The following is an 18,450-nucleotide window of genomic DNA, read 5'->3' on the forward strand; positions in this document are numbered from 1 at the left end:
CCTGTTGTCAACAGACTGTTGTCATGGAGACAGGACAGACGTGCAGCGCTTTTCTTCTCAGTGCATAAACGCCTCATGGAAACACTCCTGAGCGTACAGCCAGCGCTTTTCTGCCCGCAAAGATCACTAGGTGGACACGTGGCCTTTTTCTCCCAATTTGATCAAATTGCCATGATGTTGCTAAAGCCTGCATATCTGACATTAAAATCTAAAAAGGAGGGGCGCTGGTGTATGTAAAATAAAATAAAATCTAAAAAGGACGCAGTGAACTTGCTATCCAGGCACCCCAACAATGCACCTCATCTTTTCCTTACAGAACGATACATTGTGTACAACAGACTCGTGGTTAAAGAGTCAAATGTTGTACCACCCCCAGCTCTAGTCTCTGACGGCTGTTTTCATGAAGAACACTGTTTTCAGCAATAAGTGAATCTAACCGTCGGTGTTTGTCACCTTCCTGTCCAACAGGAAGTAGACCAACTCCACGTCCACGGGTAAAAGACAACACAAGGTTCACCCTCGTTTTAGAACGAGCTTTATCCACTTGGTGTTTCTCCTCACTCTGATTATATTTTTTATCCACTCCTAAACTCACCTGCTGCGCTGTCATTGGCTGGAGGAAACACACTAGCTCTGCCCAGAAACGTCCCGAGTCAACCAGAACAAAGCAGAACAGTAAAATCCAGTCAGAGGACAGAGTCTCTGCAGACACAGTCACCACCACACATGTATGGAGGCCCAGAAGAGACAATGGAGCAGCTTCACTTTAGGAGAAGTCTGTATTTTATTTTGAAGGAACAAGCTGTTGACTCTGTCTTTACTTTAGGAGAAGTCTGTATTTTATTTTGAAGGAACAATCTGCTGACTCTGTCTTTACTTTAGGAGAAGTCTGTATTTTATTTTGAAGGAACAATCTGCTGACTCTGTCTTTACTTTAGGAGAAGTCTGTCTTTTATTTTGAAGGAACAATCTGCTGACTCTGTCTTCACTTTAGGAGAAGTCTGTCTTTTATTTTGAAGGAACAAGCTGCTGACTCTGTCTTTACTTTAGGAGAAGTCTGTCTTTTATTTTGAAGGAACAAGCTGCTGACTCTATCTTTACTTTAGGAGAAGTCTGTCTTTTATTTTGAAGGAACAAGCTGCTGACTCTGTCTTTAAGGAAACATGACATTGTTACAGATGTGTGTGCCCAAAATCCTGCCTCCTCCCCTGAACTTTAATGATTTTAATGTCCTATAAATAATCCCTGATATTGTAAGTGTTCATGTATAACATTTATCTATTTGTTTCTTTGTTTAGTGTACGACAGCCAAGGCTTCCTTGTGAAGCTGGATGGAAGTCTGTAAGTACATTTACCTGTTTATGTTTCACTTTTGACCAAGAGTCAAGGAACCCATCTATCGGGTTTTTTTATGTCATTGAGGATAAATAATCTTTGTGTCTTAAGTATTGTAGTTAATATTTGTGTTTGTAAACCTTCCTGACTTCATTCCTCCACGTCTGCAGGCCTTTGGAGCTGTTGTACAAATACGGAAATCTCAGCGAAGGAGCCTGTAAGCCGGGTTATGCAGCTGCCAAGATGTCTGCCATTTATCCAAAGTAAGAGCATGGACCTTATTTGTGTTTTTTAAACAAGGGACATCATTCATGTCTGTTAGAGTCATACAATCACTGGTCCATCCCATTCCTCTCATTTGTTGATTGATTTCAGCGTTTGAAAAGTTCCACTTGATATTCCGTTATTTATAGGAGTTCAGCATCAGTATGAACATTATTCAAACAAAGCTACGAGATGTTTCAGTTTTGATTCGAGCAATGCATCTCAACCGGTGCATTTACAAGAGGGATGTACGGACAGTTGACCTCCTCTCTCTCCCGCTCTCTCCCTCTCTCTCTCACCCTCTCTCTCTCACCCTCTCTCTCTCTCTCTCTATCTCTCTCCCTCTCTCCCTCTCTCTCTCTCTCTCTCCCTCTCTATCTCTCTCTCTCTCTCTCTCTCTCTCTCCCTCTCTCCCTCTCTCCCTCTCTCCTCTCTTTAAGAAATCTTTTTGAGCTCAGAGTGGTTTATGGAGGGAAGATCCCATTTCTGCTTCTGCATTATTTAAGAACAAAGTAGTTCCCACGTTGAGAAAGCCCCTCAGCTGGTTATGTTTTTGGAGAGATGTTTAAAATGAGTCAGAAGATGCAATGGTCTGAATGGGCCCATGTGTTGTGAAAGTATATTTATGTCCTCCTCTGCTCTGCTGTTGTCCCAGTGCGTGAGAAACCCTCAGGCCAGTTCACTTACCCGCCTACTCATCGCCAGAGACACGCAACCCTCAAACCCACCAGGGCCTTGAGACGGCAGCATTAATGAAGTGTGCTCTCAGAGTCCAGACTGTAACCTGTCAGAATAACACAAAAGGATTTCCTCCGGAGGAAAAAGTGGTAAAAATGCCCCGGGCATCCTTGTCCCATTTACTCTGCTGTCTTGACGCAGATATTTCCTCTGCAGCAGCTGACAGCAGGTCAGCTAATGACCATGTGCTGCCAAACGACTGTGGCTGAAGCAGAGATCGTGCTAACAGAGTGTTTTCTGTCTGAACTGAAGATGATCCACCTTGGGCACTAATAAAGCAAGAAAATCCTGCACAAAATGAGCATCATGTTCACAGTTTGAGATAAATCAAATCTTTATCCGTCTAAAACGTTTCCGTCTCAGCTGCTAGGTGACCGTATTGCGATAAAGCTAATGTGACATGAAGCTAACAGACTCCTGGTAATAGCCCTGTTCAGACTGCCATGTCAAGCCGGGATATTTACGCCCGTGTGATGTCTCATCTTCAATCTGAATGTCGCTGAGGCGTAATGTCGGGACGAAGTGATCCTCCATTACACCCCTAAGTGAGGAGATATCTAAGAGGGTACCCTGCCCAAGCATGAAACACTTCCTTGGCCCTGGCATGGATGGAAGAGTTGCTCTTCAGCACAGTACAGAAGCTCAAGCACGGGAACACAATGTGCATATAATGTTCTCTGGACCCCTCCCTAATCGCACCAGTGATGGCATGTCATCACTCAACCACTGGCTGTCGAGGTGGTGTCCAGCAAACGATGTGGGCTTCATAGATAACTGGCAGTCTTTTTGGGGAAAACCTGGTCTGCTAGCTAGAGACGGCATCCATCCCACTTTGGACGGTGCAGATCTATTATCTAGAAACATAGCAGAGGTTATTAGTCCAAAACCCTGACAACAACACAGAGTTCAGACCAGGAGGCAGAGCTGCAGTCTTACACACTTCTCTGCGCCTCCCTTAGATCTGTCTCCCAGTCACTATAGCTGTAATTCTGAATCGAACTGTAGTTATACTATAGGTACTGTGTCTGTCCCCCGGCTCAGACCCATTGTTATAAGTCATCCAAACGTAAATATAAAAGGCGTAGATCATAAAAATCTGAGGGGGGGTGACAGATATATTTGTGAACGATTGCAGTCCTTTAGCTCTTTATTATGAATTTAATCAAATGTGAACATCCTCATTTTGCTATATCATCATGTCAGAGGTGATTGCAGTGGACATGTTCCACTTTGAATATTCCCGTGCTACTGATATTAAAAATCGATTTCATCATCAGCTTCGATGCAGTCTGTTTCCAAAGATGAAAACCTACAAAGGATCTGGATCGACTTAAAGAGTGTTTCTGTAACCGAGTCATCCTCCGGCAGCTTCAGCACGTCATGCTTTCATGTTCAGGATGACATAACGAACCTTAAATTAGCTTTGATTTGGCTAAACAAAACAGCTGCTAATCAGTACAAAATAACAAAAAAAATAAAAATAACTAAAGCACTGTTAAGTAATCAGGTACTAATGATGCATCCTGACTTTTTGCCTCCGTTTTGTACGGTAAGTGTCTCACTGTGTGCGAAGGTATTTATCCAGCTTGACTATAAACGACAGGGAGGAAGTCCACCTTACCCGCCGTGTAGCCCTGTGATTAAAAGATGCTTGAAAAGCACAATGCAACTTTGAAGGAACAAACAAATGGAAACACTTATACACAAAGTCTGATTTCAACCTGGAATCGAATGTGCAGCCCAGACTCACACACGTTGTTGTTGTTGGTCAGATTTAATATCAGTAGCATGAGAATATTCAAAGTGGATCATTTCCTGCAGTATCAGGCAATCACCTCTGACACGATGACAGAGCAAAATGAGGATGTTCACATTTGACTAAATGCATATTAAAGAGCTAAATCTAAAAGAAAAACAAGATGGGGGAGGACTGCAATCGTTCACAAATATTATCTGTAAATGGACTTGAGCTTGTATATTTCTTTTGTCATCATCTGATCAAAGCTCTTCTACACCACAGGTCACACCTACACATTCACACACTGATGGTAGAGGCTGCTGAGTAAAGAGACCATCAGTATTAACTCATCCATTCATACACATTCACACATTGATGGTAGAGGCTGCTGAGTAAAGAGTCCATCAGTATTAACTCATCCATTCATACACATTCACACACTGATGGTAGAGGCTGCTGAGTAAAGAGTCCATCAGTATTAACTCATCCATTCATACACATTCACACACTGATGGTAGAGGCTGCTGAGTAAAGAGTCCATCAGTATTAACTCATCCATTCATACACATTCACACACTGATGGTAGAGGCTGCTGAGTAAAGAGACCATCAGTATTAACTCATCCATTCATACACATTCACACACTGATGGTAGAGGCTGCTGTGTAAAGAGTCCATCAGTATTCATCCATTCATACGTCACAGACGAAGCAGCGGGAGCAATTCGGTGTAAAAAAGCTCAAGTACACTCATCATTTTAAAGTGTGTGAAACATAAAACCCTAATGCAATATTACCCTCCCTAAGTATGTTAGTTCATGTGTGTTTCCTTGTTGCAGACTGAGGTCAGTATGTCGGATGTTTATTTGATATTTTGGCTAAAGTTATCTTTTTGCAGGTGTGTTGTTGGGCAATGAATGTTCACAGACATTCAAACTTACAATCAGGAAATGTCCTGATAAGGGCACTCGTATTGTCTCCCAGGTACCACCTCCGACTGCCTTAAACACGCGCCCCCCCCCCCCCCCCCCCCCCCACATTCTGCTCTCCTAAGTCCGCTCAGTGGCAGATACATCCGTCTGATCTGTCCTCTACCTCACACTGCTCTCTGAGTTTGTTTTGGGTCTTGGTGCAGGTATGCTCAGACAGACTGGATTATGTGGAAACATGATGCTCTGAATCCTCTTAAGTCTTCTTCCATTAATCGGTACATCTACGTTGGGGCGTCAGGTTCCTGGGCAGATAGAGCATCGATGAAATCCAGGTCTTCATTCAGACTTGTCCTAACTCGCTTTACTTTATATCAACAGGTTTGCCAAACTGGAGCCCATGTTCCTTGATCCGAATTACAAGCGGTACGCCAAAATTGGTGATTATTCGCCTCCGTTTGGTGTGAAGTCTCAAGGTAAGACCACACATATGTGACCGTGCTATTGCAGTACTTGATAGTACTTGGTAAGACTTTATAGTAAAGACCAGACATTGAAAAGAGTGGTATGTTGGTCCTCATAGAGGGTCTTGTATACAGTCAGACAGATTTACAAGCAAACAGCCTTTCTATATAAGCAGCTCACAAAGCTCATCAGTAAAGGTTTTAATAATCCAACCTTCAAGACTGAAGCAATGCAACAAGTTTATTCAGGAAACACCTGTTTGGTTTTTGCTATCATTCATTTACACTGAATGATAGCAGAAACAGAACAAAAACATTTCTATGCATGGTCATCATTTCCACATATTTATATGTGTATGTAAATCTGTAGGTCAATGTGTGATGTCATAAGGTGGATATTATGATGCATTCATGTGCTGCTCGGGTGGTCCAAGTTTCCAAGTTGGGAAGTCGTTCTTCCGACTTCAGTGTGTTCACGTGATTTCAGTTCGGAAAGTCAGAATGTTGTAACAATAGCACAAACAAGCGTTGATGCTACAAAGAAGATCAGTGAAATGTTTCTGTTAATAGTTATATTTGAGCACAAAGTTGATATGCAATACCTGAATTAATTAAAAGTATGTTAACATTAACAAAACATATTTTGCCCCCCATTTGATAACGATTATGACGTCAAGTCAGGAAGTCGGGCACCTCATTCGTTTCCGAGTTGTTGTTCCGACTTGAGCAGGTGTTCAAGGGCATTGAATGCAACATTACTTTGGACTCGTCAGCTGAGCTGTCTGAGAGTTTGTTAAAGTGAAATGAGACATTCAAAGATGCAGCAGTGTCCTTCTTTTACATCACTGAGACTACAGGGAGACACTGAGGACCACTATCTACGGAGAGCCTGAAGGGACAAAACAGCATGAGATTAATCAAGATTAACTAGTTCATGCTGACAGCTTTTTTTTAACAAAACATTTTAAGCAGTAACAATATCTACAATACATGTTTTATTATATTAGTCATCAACACTTTTCTGTCGTCTTCATTAATGATGACATCATCATGGCCTCACTTCCCTTCCACAGTTAGCTCTATTCTCTGTAAGAGGGTGTTTAAAAAAGGCTTTTCCCTCAGCTGGTCTGCATGCTCACTCTCCACCGTACAGTTCCTGGTTCTGTGTGTACCCCTCTCCTGAAGGAAGGGGATACACACAGCACTGGTACCAGGACTGCCCCCCCACACCATCACAGGAATAAATGTCAGCCCAGCCAGCTGTTAGCTTCCTAACAGTCTGGAGGAAAGTTTAATTTAATGTTAATCGAAGTCTTGTTGTTTTCTTGTTCTGCCTCTTCTCTCTCCTTCCTGCAGAGAAGATCATAGATATTCTTCTATCAGCTACAAATAACTACGGCCTCGGGGAAGAACTTGACAGGCAAGTTAATCAACATATCCCCTTTGTCATTGTCTCAGACCTCTGTGCTACTAAAGTTAGGAACTATGTAGGGATGCAACAATACACAGCTTTCCGTCTGATTGGAGAATCAGCTGGTGGCTGCTTTCATTACAGCATGCTAACGTGACAGCCTGCTAACGTGCCAGCTTGCTAACATGCCAGCCTGCTAACACGCCAGCCTGCTAACGAGACAGCCCGCTAACATGACTGCCTGCTAAAGTAACAGCTTGATAGCATTACAGCTTGCTAATTTAACAACAAAAATATTTTGTTTACCATTTTCTCTTCATTTTCTTTTTACTCTGCGCTGATACCAAAACATCCCCACATCACTGATTTGACTTGTTATCTCATACTGCTGCGTCCCCTAACCGCTCGCCATGTTCAAGTTATATTTGATGCCAGTATTGTCAGCTCTAGGGGGATGGGCTTCCTTAATCCAAGCACATAAACGCAGACACACAGAGCCATTTCAAATACCTTGCATGGATGCTTGTACGCAAAACCGGGAAGAAAATACTGAAGCCTCCGCTCTTTTCCAGCGTCACCCCCCCCCCGTGTTTGCACGGAGGAGTTTAGCACAAACAGTGGACAAAATTGTCCTTGATTCGAGCTGATGCTCCGCCCCACAGGGGTTAATTAAGGTCAAATACATCGGTAGAAATCAAGAATGTAGTCCGCCAAGTCTGTCAATCATAAGCTCTGATAGTATTGAATCACTGTTTATTTCCACTGTGTGCAAAAGTTTTTGTCTTTATAAGGACTTCATCAGTTTCACAGACTCTGAGCTCTGACCCTGTTTTCATCAGCCAGCTGAGACAATTAGTACAGCGTTTATTTTTCCATCCCACATCCACACAAGGCGCACACTCTAAGAAATTGCTGTAAATTTACAAGGAAATTTCAACAGTATGATCCTGTTATGTTTAAAAACAGGACATTACTGTATTATAACGGTTTATAACAATATCTTACTGTATTATTGCTTGAAGGAAACAAAACAGTAATTTACCGTAGTTTTTGCAATGCATTTTGGGAAAAAGAAGTTGAGACCACATGGTTGAAAGGACAGTGGAGTTGGCTTTGCCAGATTGTCATCCATCTCCATCCTGACAATTAAGAGGTGAGTGCCTTACTGCTTTGCTTGTTAGAATAGGCAAAAACCATCACTTACTAAGTTTGATGTCATTTGTGGGATTAACGTTAGCTTGGAAATTACACAGAAACACTGCAAGCAGACACACACGCAGTGAGTGAATTCTTTGTCAGCTAACATTAGCTTGAAATACAGATCTTAACAGTTGCTAAATGGGACAAAAAACAAAACATTTTCTTGTAATGTGGTTAACTAAGTGGGCAATAATGAACTTGACTTGCTTGCCTGGTGGTACTAGAATGGTAGGTTAGCTAACATCAACAGTCACTTTTTCTTTGTTTCAGCTTCAACTGACACTGACTATTGATTAAATATTGAATTAGAAATGATGATTAGCTGGGCCTACTAGGCAATATGGCCATAGTATAAATAATATAATATACAGTATTTGAAAATGTATTAAAGGAAACTTTAGTGAGACTGTCAGAATGGACCTGAAGCATGTTTTTTGTTTTTTTACTGTTTTAACACATAAAGCTGCTACAATACATCCTGAATTCATGTACTTAAAGTAATTCCATGACTTATTTTTATTCATACTAGTTCTACATACTTTTACTTTACTTCTTTGTATATGGAGAATATTTACAAAGGATTGTCCATATGATAATGTTCACTGTTCAGCTGGAGCTGCTTTTGTTCTAATGTTGTTTTTTCCCTTTACAGAATCCTTGTGGCACTTTCAGTCTGGAAGGATAAATCAGAGGGAGGTGCAGGTCCAGGGACCCAGTTTCCCTCTGAGGACAGTTTGTTTACTCAGTTATGAAACTATAACAGATTTTTTTTTTCACTTCTCTGTTTAAAATGTATCCACCAAAACTATTTTATTCACTATATATTGGAAATGGCCTTTGCTGAATGTCTTAATGTAAATATTTGTGCTAGATTTTTTGCCTATTTAACCTTCATGTGTGTTTTCTTTGTTTTTGTCACAGTTTCAATAAAGACAGATGTGGTTTGAGAAGACAATTTGAAGTTTTATTATTTGTCTTAACATTTTAAGTTGCAATTTTAAAGGCACTGTTTATTTATTATTTTAAAACATGGTGTTTTATAACCTGACATGCAAGGAATCATTTATCAAATCACTAGGTTTAGAAAATAAATATATTGTGTCCATTTTGGTAGAAGGAAATTAATCTATAGCTAGGTGTAGTATTTACAATTCACAGTAAAAATCTGTAAATGAACAGTATTAAACAGTTAATTTTTTCAACAGTATTCTCCTGTTAAGGTTTAAAATCACAGCTTTTTGCTGTATTTACAAAAACGGTAGAAAACTGTAAATTTCAGCAACAGCAATATATCATTAATTTTACAGTAACTTCCTGGCAACCCTACTGCCAGTTGTTTACCGTTTTTTAACAGGGGGAATTTCTAAGAGTGCATGTTGTACATCTTTTTAAATATTCAATTTATTAAAACACGCATTGTCTTCTAATAAAAAATATATCCACCAGGTGATGGAGGGCTTTGTAGGTGATAATAAGGAGTTTGTGGGACGGGTGAGGGAGTGTGTGAGAAGGCGAGCGACAGGATTCTGGATATATTGTAGTACTTCTGGTTCTCAGAAGTCTCAAACCTGAATGCATGAGTGAAGAGTGTCATTTCTGTCTGTGTTGATTGTTATCTTAATCACTGACACCGATCAGCAAAGACAATCTGCTCTAATATGATTCTACAGACAGAACAGTGATGGAAGTTGCACAACATGCTTATGAAACTTAGACTGATACTTGAGCCCAGTGTACGCTGTACGATTTCAGGTCGATTTAGACCCGATTTTTGAGCCATAGGACTCATTTTGAATCGCCCAACATCAATTGTTCAATTCAATTCAAAAAACTTTATTTGTCCCCGGGGGGCAATTCAAAGGCACACAGAGCAGTAAATTAACAACAGTGCAGATAGACCAAACATTTTAACCTAAATATAAAGTGTCAATTTAAATACAACTTAAAGCTTAAACTTAACTTAAAAATACAAAATATAAAGGAGTAGATATAAGTAGACAGTGATCAGACTAACAGATGTAATCAGAACTATGTGCAGTAAACGATAAATAAATATATATATACAGAGCTATGTGCAAGTAGACTAGTAGTAGATCATGCAGTGTAGACTGAGGCACGAAGGCCGATCACCTCTCGATCAGCTGCTTCCATCAGTCGGATGAATTTCATTTATTATTTCCCAACATGTATGTCTGTGTTTTATTTAAGTGTTAACCTAACCTAACACCAAGACTTCCTGGAAGGCTGGTCTCATGTTTCCTCGATCATAGCTCCTCAGAGTTATCTCCTTGCTCCTCGATCCTCGGTTCAAGCGAGAATCGAGGAGAGAGGAAACGGAAAATAAGAGACATGAGAAGTACCCATAGTCCTCCAAGCGGGCGGCCCAGGTTTGAATCAAGACCTGTGGTTCCTTTCCCGCATGTCATTCCCCTCTGACTTTGTCCACTGTCTTATAAATTAAAGACATAAAAAGCCCAAAAATAAAACTTGATAGAAACAGAAGTGAAGTAATAGCACATCATAATGCTTCATCCTGGCTGTGTTACAGTATGAGCTGTAAGACGTGCATCATCATAGGGAACGGAGGAATCCTCGCCAACAAGTCTCTGGGACCAAGAATCGATGAGGTTGATGTTGTGGTCAGGTACGTAAAGACACAAATAATCTACATCCTACCCATTGCTAGGCCAGTGAAAATTGCAACGTGTGATAACTTTATTCAATGTAATATTTCAATAACGACGTGATGCCATAAAGATATTTGAACAGTAACGGATTAAAAAAAAAAACAAGCAATAAGAACTAGAACATGTTTTATGGCTGTGCAGTTGTGATTGATGGTGTCGCTGTGTGCTGCAGGTTGAACGAGGCCCCAGTGAAAGGTTTTGAGAAAGACGTCGGCTCCAAGACCACCATGAGGATCACCTACCCAGAGGGGGCCATCCAGAAGACGGAACGCTATGAGTCACAGTCCCTGTTTGTCCTGTCCGCCTTCAAAGCTCTCGACCTCAGGTGGCTTCGATACATGGTCTTCAACCAGAGGCTGGTAAGGCAGAGGAACATGTTTAATTTGTGGATGTTCTCAGGAGTTTGTGACATGGATCACTTTGATATTCACTCAGCTTCACAACGTGCAACTGTTTTTTTTTTACATATTTTGATATGTACTACATTTACAAAAGCTTTTCCATATCACTTTAATAGAGCTTTCACACCTGCAGAAAGCTCCTGAAAAACTCCTTATACTTCCAGGAGCAGCTGCATTCTACAATTCACTTAGCAGACGCTTTTATCCAAAGCAACGTACATCAGAGAGTAAGAACAACACAAGCAAGGATCTAGAAAAAAAGGAACAATGTCAGTAAGAGCAAACGATCAGCTTTGAGTCTGATTGGACACACAGGTGCTGACAGGAAGTGACCAGAGGCATTGCACACGGTGACGGCAGTTCTTGAGAGCTCTAATCAGTATGTGCTGCATGTGTGAGCGCAAACAGCCAAATATATCACGATCAACAGGATACCCCGTGCACAGCCAACCTATGTACTCAGGCAGTCGGTTGCAGGAACATAAAATGAAAAAATCAAAAGTCTGAAAATGACTTCACCTCATTTTATTGTGAGCGAACAATGCATTTGGCCTGTAGCTTCCTCAGGCTGGCCCAGCATCATCACGAGCATACACACGTGTGTAAAACATATATGGTCACATGACCAATCATCACAATATAGATTATTATTCCGGGTTAAAGGAGAACTATAGCGTGCGTCAAACAACAAACAACTTATTTATCACTCTCCACCTGGAGTTTCTCCTCCAGTCTCCTCGTATTTATTCTGCAGAAAGTCAGAGTGAGCTGATGTGAGAACACAGCAGGATATAATCAGGAGAATTCACCTGGAGCCAGTGGGGGGGGGGGGGGTGGTGACCTTTATTCACCTGTGATCGCTGCACGACCATAGACTGTCTGCACGCCACCTCTACCATCTCCATGCTCTAATGAACCTGCTGCTGCATGTTTCCTGTTCTCCAGTATGTTCTTCTCCACTCTTTAGTTCACATTGAGATTCTCTTCAACTACACGCAGCATTGATACAAACACACATATTCTCATCAAAGCATCGTTAGCGGAGTCTGCTGCTTAGTCGCCACTCTTATCCTTCATCAAATCAAAACTGATGAGTCATCAAAACATTCACCCCCCGTACAGTGTGTGTCGATCGAGACATGAGATAATCACACCTATTTGTTTTTTTGAACCAGGCTGTAAACATGTTAATCTCTGCTGTAAAAACAGACTTTTTAGAATGGGTGTGTATGTGACTTCCTGTGCTTCTGCAGCCAGCCTCTAGTGGACACTCCAGGAACTGCAGGATATTATACTTCAGTATCGACTTCATTATTCAACCCTGGAGGTTGTTGCTTGTTAGGAACATGTTTTATTTATATTTGTCAAGGTCAAGGTTTCTTTATTCGTCTCCCTAGGGAGAAATTTGTCTAGGATGCTGGGAAATTGCTGCATGGACAATACAGTATTTACAAATGTGCAAAAAAACATTTAACTTCTCCGTGCTACAGTTCACCCAAGCGTCTGCTTGCGTATCCATACACACACACACACACACACACACACACACACACACACTCTCACTCCTACAGTCACAGGCGCATGCACATGCACACTGTGCACATGTACACATGCCACTCCAGACAGTTTCATACATACATACATGTCTACAGTTATCGGTACATTGGGGGCCTCCTGGTTTTCCGTTCCTCCACTATTTTTGAGCTTAACTGAAAAAGGGACTAGTGAGTTTTTGTAGCGGTTGTGTTTGCACAGAGGAACCCTGTACCTTCTCCCTGAGTTCAACAAAACATATTCAGAGTGCAATACAGGGGATGTGTCCGATAAAATGCCCTTGGCCTGTCTGATTGTGGCCTGCTGAAAAAGATCCAGGGGGTAAGAGGGACTAGAAAAGCGCTATATAAGCTCAAGTCCATTTACCATTTACCACACATTCCCATGATCTTGCCTGCTGTCTTAACCAGGCTGAGGATCTGAGCTTTAGATTTTACTGTTAAAACACCAAACCAGCTGGTGATGCCATACCGTAAATGGACTCTATTGTTGCTCTGTAAAAGATGAACATAATGTTTTTACATACACCAAATACTCTTAGTCTCCTGAGAAAATGGAGGCGCTGATGGATTTTGTGTCTTAGTGGTTAGTCCGCGAGCCCCATGTACAGAGAGTGTTGCTCTCAAAGCGGGCAGCCCGGGTTCAAATCCAGCATGTGGCTCCTTTCCTGCGTGTACAAACAATGGCCGTTGGCAGCAGCAGTCTTCTCGCCCGTGTTTCTTTTCGGTGAGTGTTGTGTTACTGTGTTACAACCTCGGAGAATGCAGCCATGTCCTTGAGTTAAAGATAACGATTGTAATAGTACCTGCAGTATGCCATGTGAAGCTTCAAGAATAGACTGCTCACTCACACACATTCACAAATTAACACATCAACAAAGTTAGCTTCCTGAGCCACATATAGACAGGAAGCAGCTTGTTAAAGGGCCCTTTGAGGGTATTTCTAAAGCCATTTACATATTTTTAACTTCAAAGTACATCTTGTTGCAATGCTTGTTTCTGACACTTAAAGGTTCATCTTGTTATTCTCAGTGTCTGGAAAAAAACATGAGATTTATTAGTTCTAGCTCTGAGTATAAAGTCTGTCATCTGTTGACGTCTACCTCCAGCATCTCACCTTATGTGAGTTTCAGGTGTGTACAGTATGTTCCATAAACTTACATACAAACCTGCACACTTTCACATCTGCACTCCTGATAATATCTAGATCATTTCAGGACTACTGCTCCTTGACTTTAGTTTATGACACATTGAGCCAAGGCAATAACAAGCACCTTGAGTGATTCAGACACAAGTGGAAAGATCTGGGTTCAATCGCTCACACATGGTGTAACAATAACCCTTTTCAGACCGCTGTTTCAAGCCCCGATATTTACGCCCCTGTAATGTCGCAGAAGTGTAACGGGGGACGAAGTGATCCCCCCTCTGTACTGTCTTCTGGAGGTAGTAACGAAGCGTTACAGAGGAGAGGCGGTACCATGGAAGCCAGCGGGGGAGAGCAGCGCTGTGTGTGTGTGTGTGCATGTCTGACTGTGTGTTTATGTGGAGCTCCTGCTGTGCCAAATCGCAAACATCCAGACTGGGACGCCAACATTACAGCGTCGCAGAATCAATATGAACGGAGCAAAGACGTGATGGCGGCTGAGCTTAGTTACGGCACTTTTGCTAAAAAAGAAAGTCTTCATTTTAGATCTGGATTGACCTTGCGATTGGATCTCGATTCCCTCATCTGCATTCAGATAAAAATAGATTTTCTGTACAAAAATCACCAAGTGCTCAAGTGCGTTTTTAAGCTGATAAATGGCAGAGAGGGATTGGATGAAGGAGAGAGAGACAGCAGTAAGGAGAAGGTCTAAAGACTTGAATTGATCATGTGGCCTGATGTTTGTCTGTAGGTCTGTGGTTTATAAATGAAGACATCTCCTCACTGCGCTGCACATTCTTATAAACATGATTAAAATGGTAAACTGCTCAGAGCACTTAAACACTACAAGGCTCGACTTTTTACCATCTTTTCTCCCTCATTAGGTCATAATGGTGCATTTAAAGCAAACAGTGGTAAACTGTTCAGTTAATAAAGCTTGTGGAGCGCTGGACTGATTGAAAGTGAGTGACCAGCGAAGGGAGGCAGTGAGAATCTTAACGTTTTTTTCTCTCTGAGAGATCCCCTAAAATCACACTGCGTCTTATATACCGGTGTGACTTTATGGTAATAGAAATTGGATCTTGGCACATTAACTGTATTCCAAGGTTGCTTGATGTAGACTTATAAATATTGGCACATATTCACTGATGGATGTTATTAAAGAGATGTGAGAGCTGCTGGTCATTTGATCCCTTCTGCTTTGTGCCAGTGGATTCCCCAGGAACTTTTGTGTCCTCTCAGTGCTGCCGGCGGAGCGGAGGTGTTTGGTTTCCCACTCTGTAAGAAGAGCAAAATGGTCTCAGTCAGACCGTGAGCTCCTCATGACAGATCAGGTGGTAATCCTCTTTAGCAGGGTAACAGTGCTATGCTAGTACGCTAATAGCTCATGTCATTGCTGTTGGGTTTCTCCCTCCACCTCACTCTAACATTCCTGAGCGGACTGAGAAGCAGGTATCCCAGTAACTGTTCATAAAGAGCCTCAAGGTCTGCTGGGCAGGCAGCTCATAATTAGTGTAATGGCCCTGGGTACACTGATACGGGGGCTTCCTTCTCTGACTGGCTTTGTTTGCACTACTTGTTTTTCATCAGTATTTAAATGGTGTTGACTCCCCGTCCAAGCCTCCGTTCAGAGTATTGCTTTCACTGGGCTGCTTAAATGCCATCATATTTTCCATTCCTGCCCACTTTGCATCCTTTCCCACCAGCTGACCGTTGTAAGAATTGATCATAATTAACAGTGTCAGTTTAAAGGAAGAATGTGCGACATGTTCCACATAAATAAATCATAGATCCAGTCTATCCTGTGTAAATGTGTCTCTGAGTCATGACTGTCTACAATGAGGGAGAAGCTCGAGTCCTGCTGGCTGTGTTGTTGTCAGAGTCGTATTTACATGGACGGGACGGCCGGCTCCTCCCCTTGTGTATAAAAGCTGTTTTAGTCAAGAACTAGAGAGAAGAAGAAGAACATACTCACTGATTATTTGGATGTTAGTAAGAGTTTTTAGATCACGCTCATTCTGTGTCAGTTTACATGCAACGTGAAGCTACGAGCTAACTAAAGAGCGCTAACATTAGCATGCTAACACAACAATGCAGGACACAGGTGATTGCAGTTCAAGACAAAGGCGACCACTGCTTGCGCCAGACTTCTTCGGGCAAGGTGAGCTGAGGGGTGGTTGGAGGTGTGTCTCTGGAGGAGAGCGGAGGCTTCAGTATGGAGGAGGTGTGGCCAAACAGCAGTTTGTTTTGGTTTTCAGCTGGTGCTCAAGGGCGACATGTACTGGATCAGAAAGTTGCACACTCTTCCTTTAAGGGCCAGATATGTTTCTCAGGACTTGGTTGAGACCAAACTAGAGATAAAAGGAGAGCAGATTCTGATATTCAGTTATCAGGCAGACACAAACACGACTCCAGTTGAACTATAATGTTGCTCTGAGTGTAAATAAGGGATTGATTGCTACCATCATTGTAAGTCTGGCTGCGTTGCTGCTTCTATCAAGTTCTTCTGGTCGATCCTATTCGTAATATTCTTGAGATCGATACAAACTAAAACCAGCTGCCTGATATGGAATCACTTTCTGTTTATTTGTGTTTTTTTATTTGATTGATGCACATTTTGTTAGTACGAAGGTCACACTAACCAGACGGTTTCATTCCCCCACTCTTTGTCTCTCAGCGCAGCACTGATGGGTTCTGGAAGTCGGTGGCCAAGCACGTTCCAAGGGAGCCAAGCGACATGCGTATCCTAAACCCCTACTTCATCCAGGAGGCCTCTTTCAAGCTCATTGGCCTTCCTCACAACAATGGACAGATGGGCAGAGGGGTGAGAGACCAGTTGTTTTCCTAGCAGTTTATGTCTGTTCTGTTCTGAGCAGAGAAGTAGCAGGAACAGTGAGTTGTTTCACACACACAGCCGTGAGTTAACGGTCAGGAGCTCTGGCAGCTGACTACACTGTCTGTCTGTTTGCATAATGAAGGCCTCTTTGAACACACAACAGATGCTGCAGAAAGCCCAGCACCTATTCAGAGCCTGACAACAACCTGAAAACAAACAGTGTTACCATTAGCCTCTTATAAATAGAAGCATCTGTAAGATATCCACACATAACCATTTAGTGTTAATGAGGAACTTCTGTTTATCGTTTACACGTTCCCTTCTTACAGGATGTGATCTGGGACGGGTCACGGCTTGGTCACCTGTTTTCAAACAACTCTTTATGCATGTCTGTTTGTTTTTGTTTTTTTTAGAATATCCCAACCCTGGGGGCAGTTGCCATAACGATGGCTCTTCATACCTGCGATGAAGTAGCTGTGGCTGGATTTGGCTACAACATGAGCACCCCCCATGCCCCTCTCCACTACTATGAGAAGATCAGGATGTCAGCCATTAAAGAGGTAACTACAGGCCTGATTAATAAAGATGCACCAAAGGTTTATTCTGCACTCACACGGCTCCAGGAATAACCACATTGTGTGCTCGTGTATGAGCAACTGTACCATGCCGAAGCCCACCTCTTCCATCCGTACCAGGGCCAAGAAAGTGTACCGAGCTACATCATTGAACAGAGCACTCACATTAGTCAAATGAGCTGGACTATGGGGGTACGGATTGCCTAGCATGAGTGCACCCTAAGCAGTGTAGGTTCAGTTGCCACTGACCCAAACTACTACCAGGGTAAGACTTGTGTCAGAACTTCATTATGTCCTACATGAGCCCAAAAACTGGCAGAGTTAATACACAGTTTGAAGGTTGAGAATGAGTAGTTAACAGTGTGGCGTAATTAAATTATTAAGATGTTATATCTTTATTTAACCTCGTATTTAAGAAGGGGCACCACTTCCTGTTAAAGGAAGAAAATAACTTTAATGGTATAAGTTAATTAATTAATCAGTCCGTTTCATATCTTGAAAGAAGTAAGTTCTGGAAATGTTAAACAAGAAAACACACAAAGTCCTGAATTTTATGTGTAAAATTTAATATAAAAGGGGTAAACAATAATGTATAGATGAAACAGATAAAGAATATGATTATTATGATTAAGATAATGCAATTATAATGTATGGTGACATTATATATTTAGTAATGAGATAAGACGCGGTATTGTTTGAATGACTTGATCAGAAAATGGTTCGGTCTCTGGCAAGCGGTTCTTTTCAGGCCCAGAGAGGTCCACGGGCCAGATTAGATGCCTTGACAACTTGGTCGGAGTGTGCAGCTGGGATGGAGATTGATTCATTTCGATATTATTTCTATCAGATCCACGTTGATGTAGGTTCACGTCATATATTTAGACAAACATTTCTATCAGATTCATGTTGAGATGAAAATCACACCATCTGGGAACATCCTCAGTTAATCCCATCCTGTAGGTGAACAAAAACATGTTATACAGTCAACATTCTTAATAAGACATATTAATAAAGTAGGAAAAGAAGTTGGTGTCTTTAAATAACACCTTCTATATCTAATATCAAAGAGTATGCTTTATAACACGTCTAAATGTATAATTATGAAGGTTACGTATTCATGGATATTCTAACACTAGATGGCAATAGCGCTCCACGTCAAATTCCTATTAAACATAAT

The 18,450-nt window shown here is 41.7% G+C and overlaps 1 protein-coding gene across 7 annotated transcripts in view; it reads left to right on the forward strand.

Annotated features, from left to right (window-relative positions):
- st3gal3a (ST3 beta-galactoside alpha-2,3-sialyltransferase 3a) overlaps nt 1–18,450 on the forward strand; it is a 36,311-nt gene that overhangs the window by 11,915 nt on the left and 5,946 nt on the right. For 5 of the 7 annotated variants that reach the window (XR_009672842.1, XR_009672841.1, XR_009672843.1 and 2 more), the window contains 9 exons: nt 1,299–1,341; nt 1,506–1,598; nt 5,384–5,478; nt 6,823–6,886; nt 10,626–10,721; nt 10,937–11,123; nt 11,282–11,392; nt 16,540–16,686; nt 17,112–17,258. Coding sequence is in view for 4 of the 7 variants with exons in the window: in XM_061034906.1 (XP_060890889.1) it covers nt 1,299–1,341; nt 1,506–1,598; nt 5,384–5,478; nt 6,823–6,886; nt 10,626–10,721; nt 10,937–11,123; nt 11,282–11,392; nt 16,540–16,686; nt 17,112–17,258 (983 nt within the window). In the remaining 3 variants the exon portion in view is untranslated. The remainder of the gene's footprint in view (nt 1–1,298; nt 1,342–1,505; nt 1,599–5,383; nt 5,479–6,822; nt 6,887–10,625; nt 10,722–10,936; nt 11,124–11,281; nt 11,393–16,539; nt 16,687–17,111; nt 17,259–18,450) is intronic. The other 2 variants (XM_061034908.1, XM_061034909.1) reach the window with 2 other exon arrangements.

The sequence above is a fragment of the Labrus mixtus genome, chromosome 3 (genome assembly GCF_963584025.1).
Source record: "Labrus mixtus chromosome 3, fLabMix1.1, whole genome shotgun sequence".
Lineage (NCBI taxonomy): Eukaryota > Metazoa > Chordata > Actinopteri > Labriformes > Labridae > Labrus > Labrus mixtus.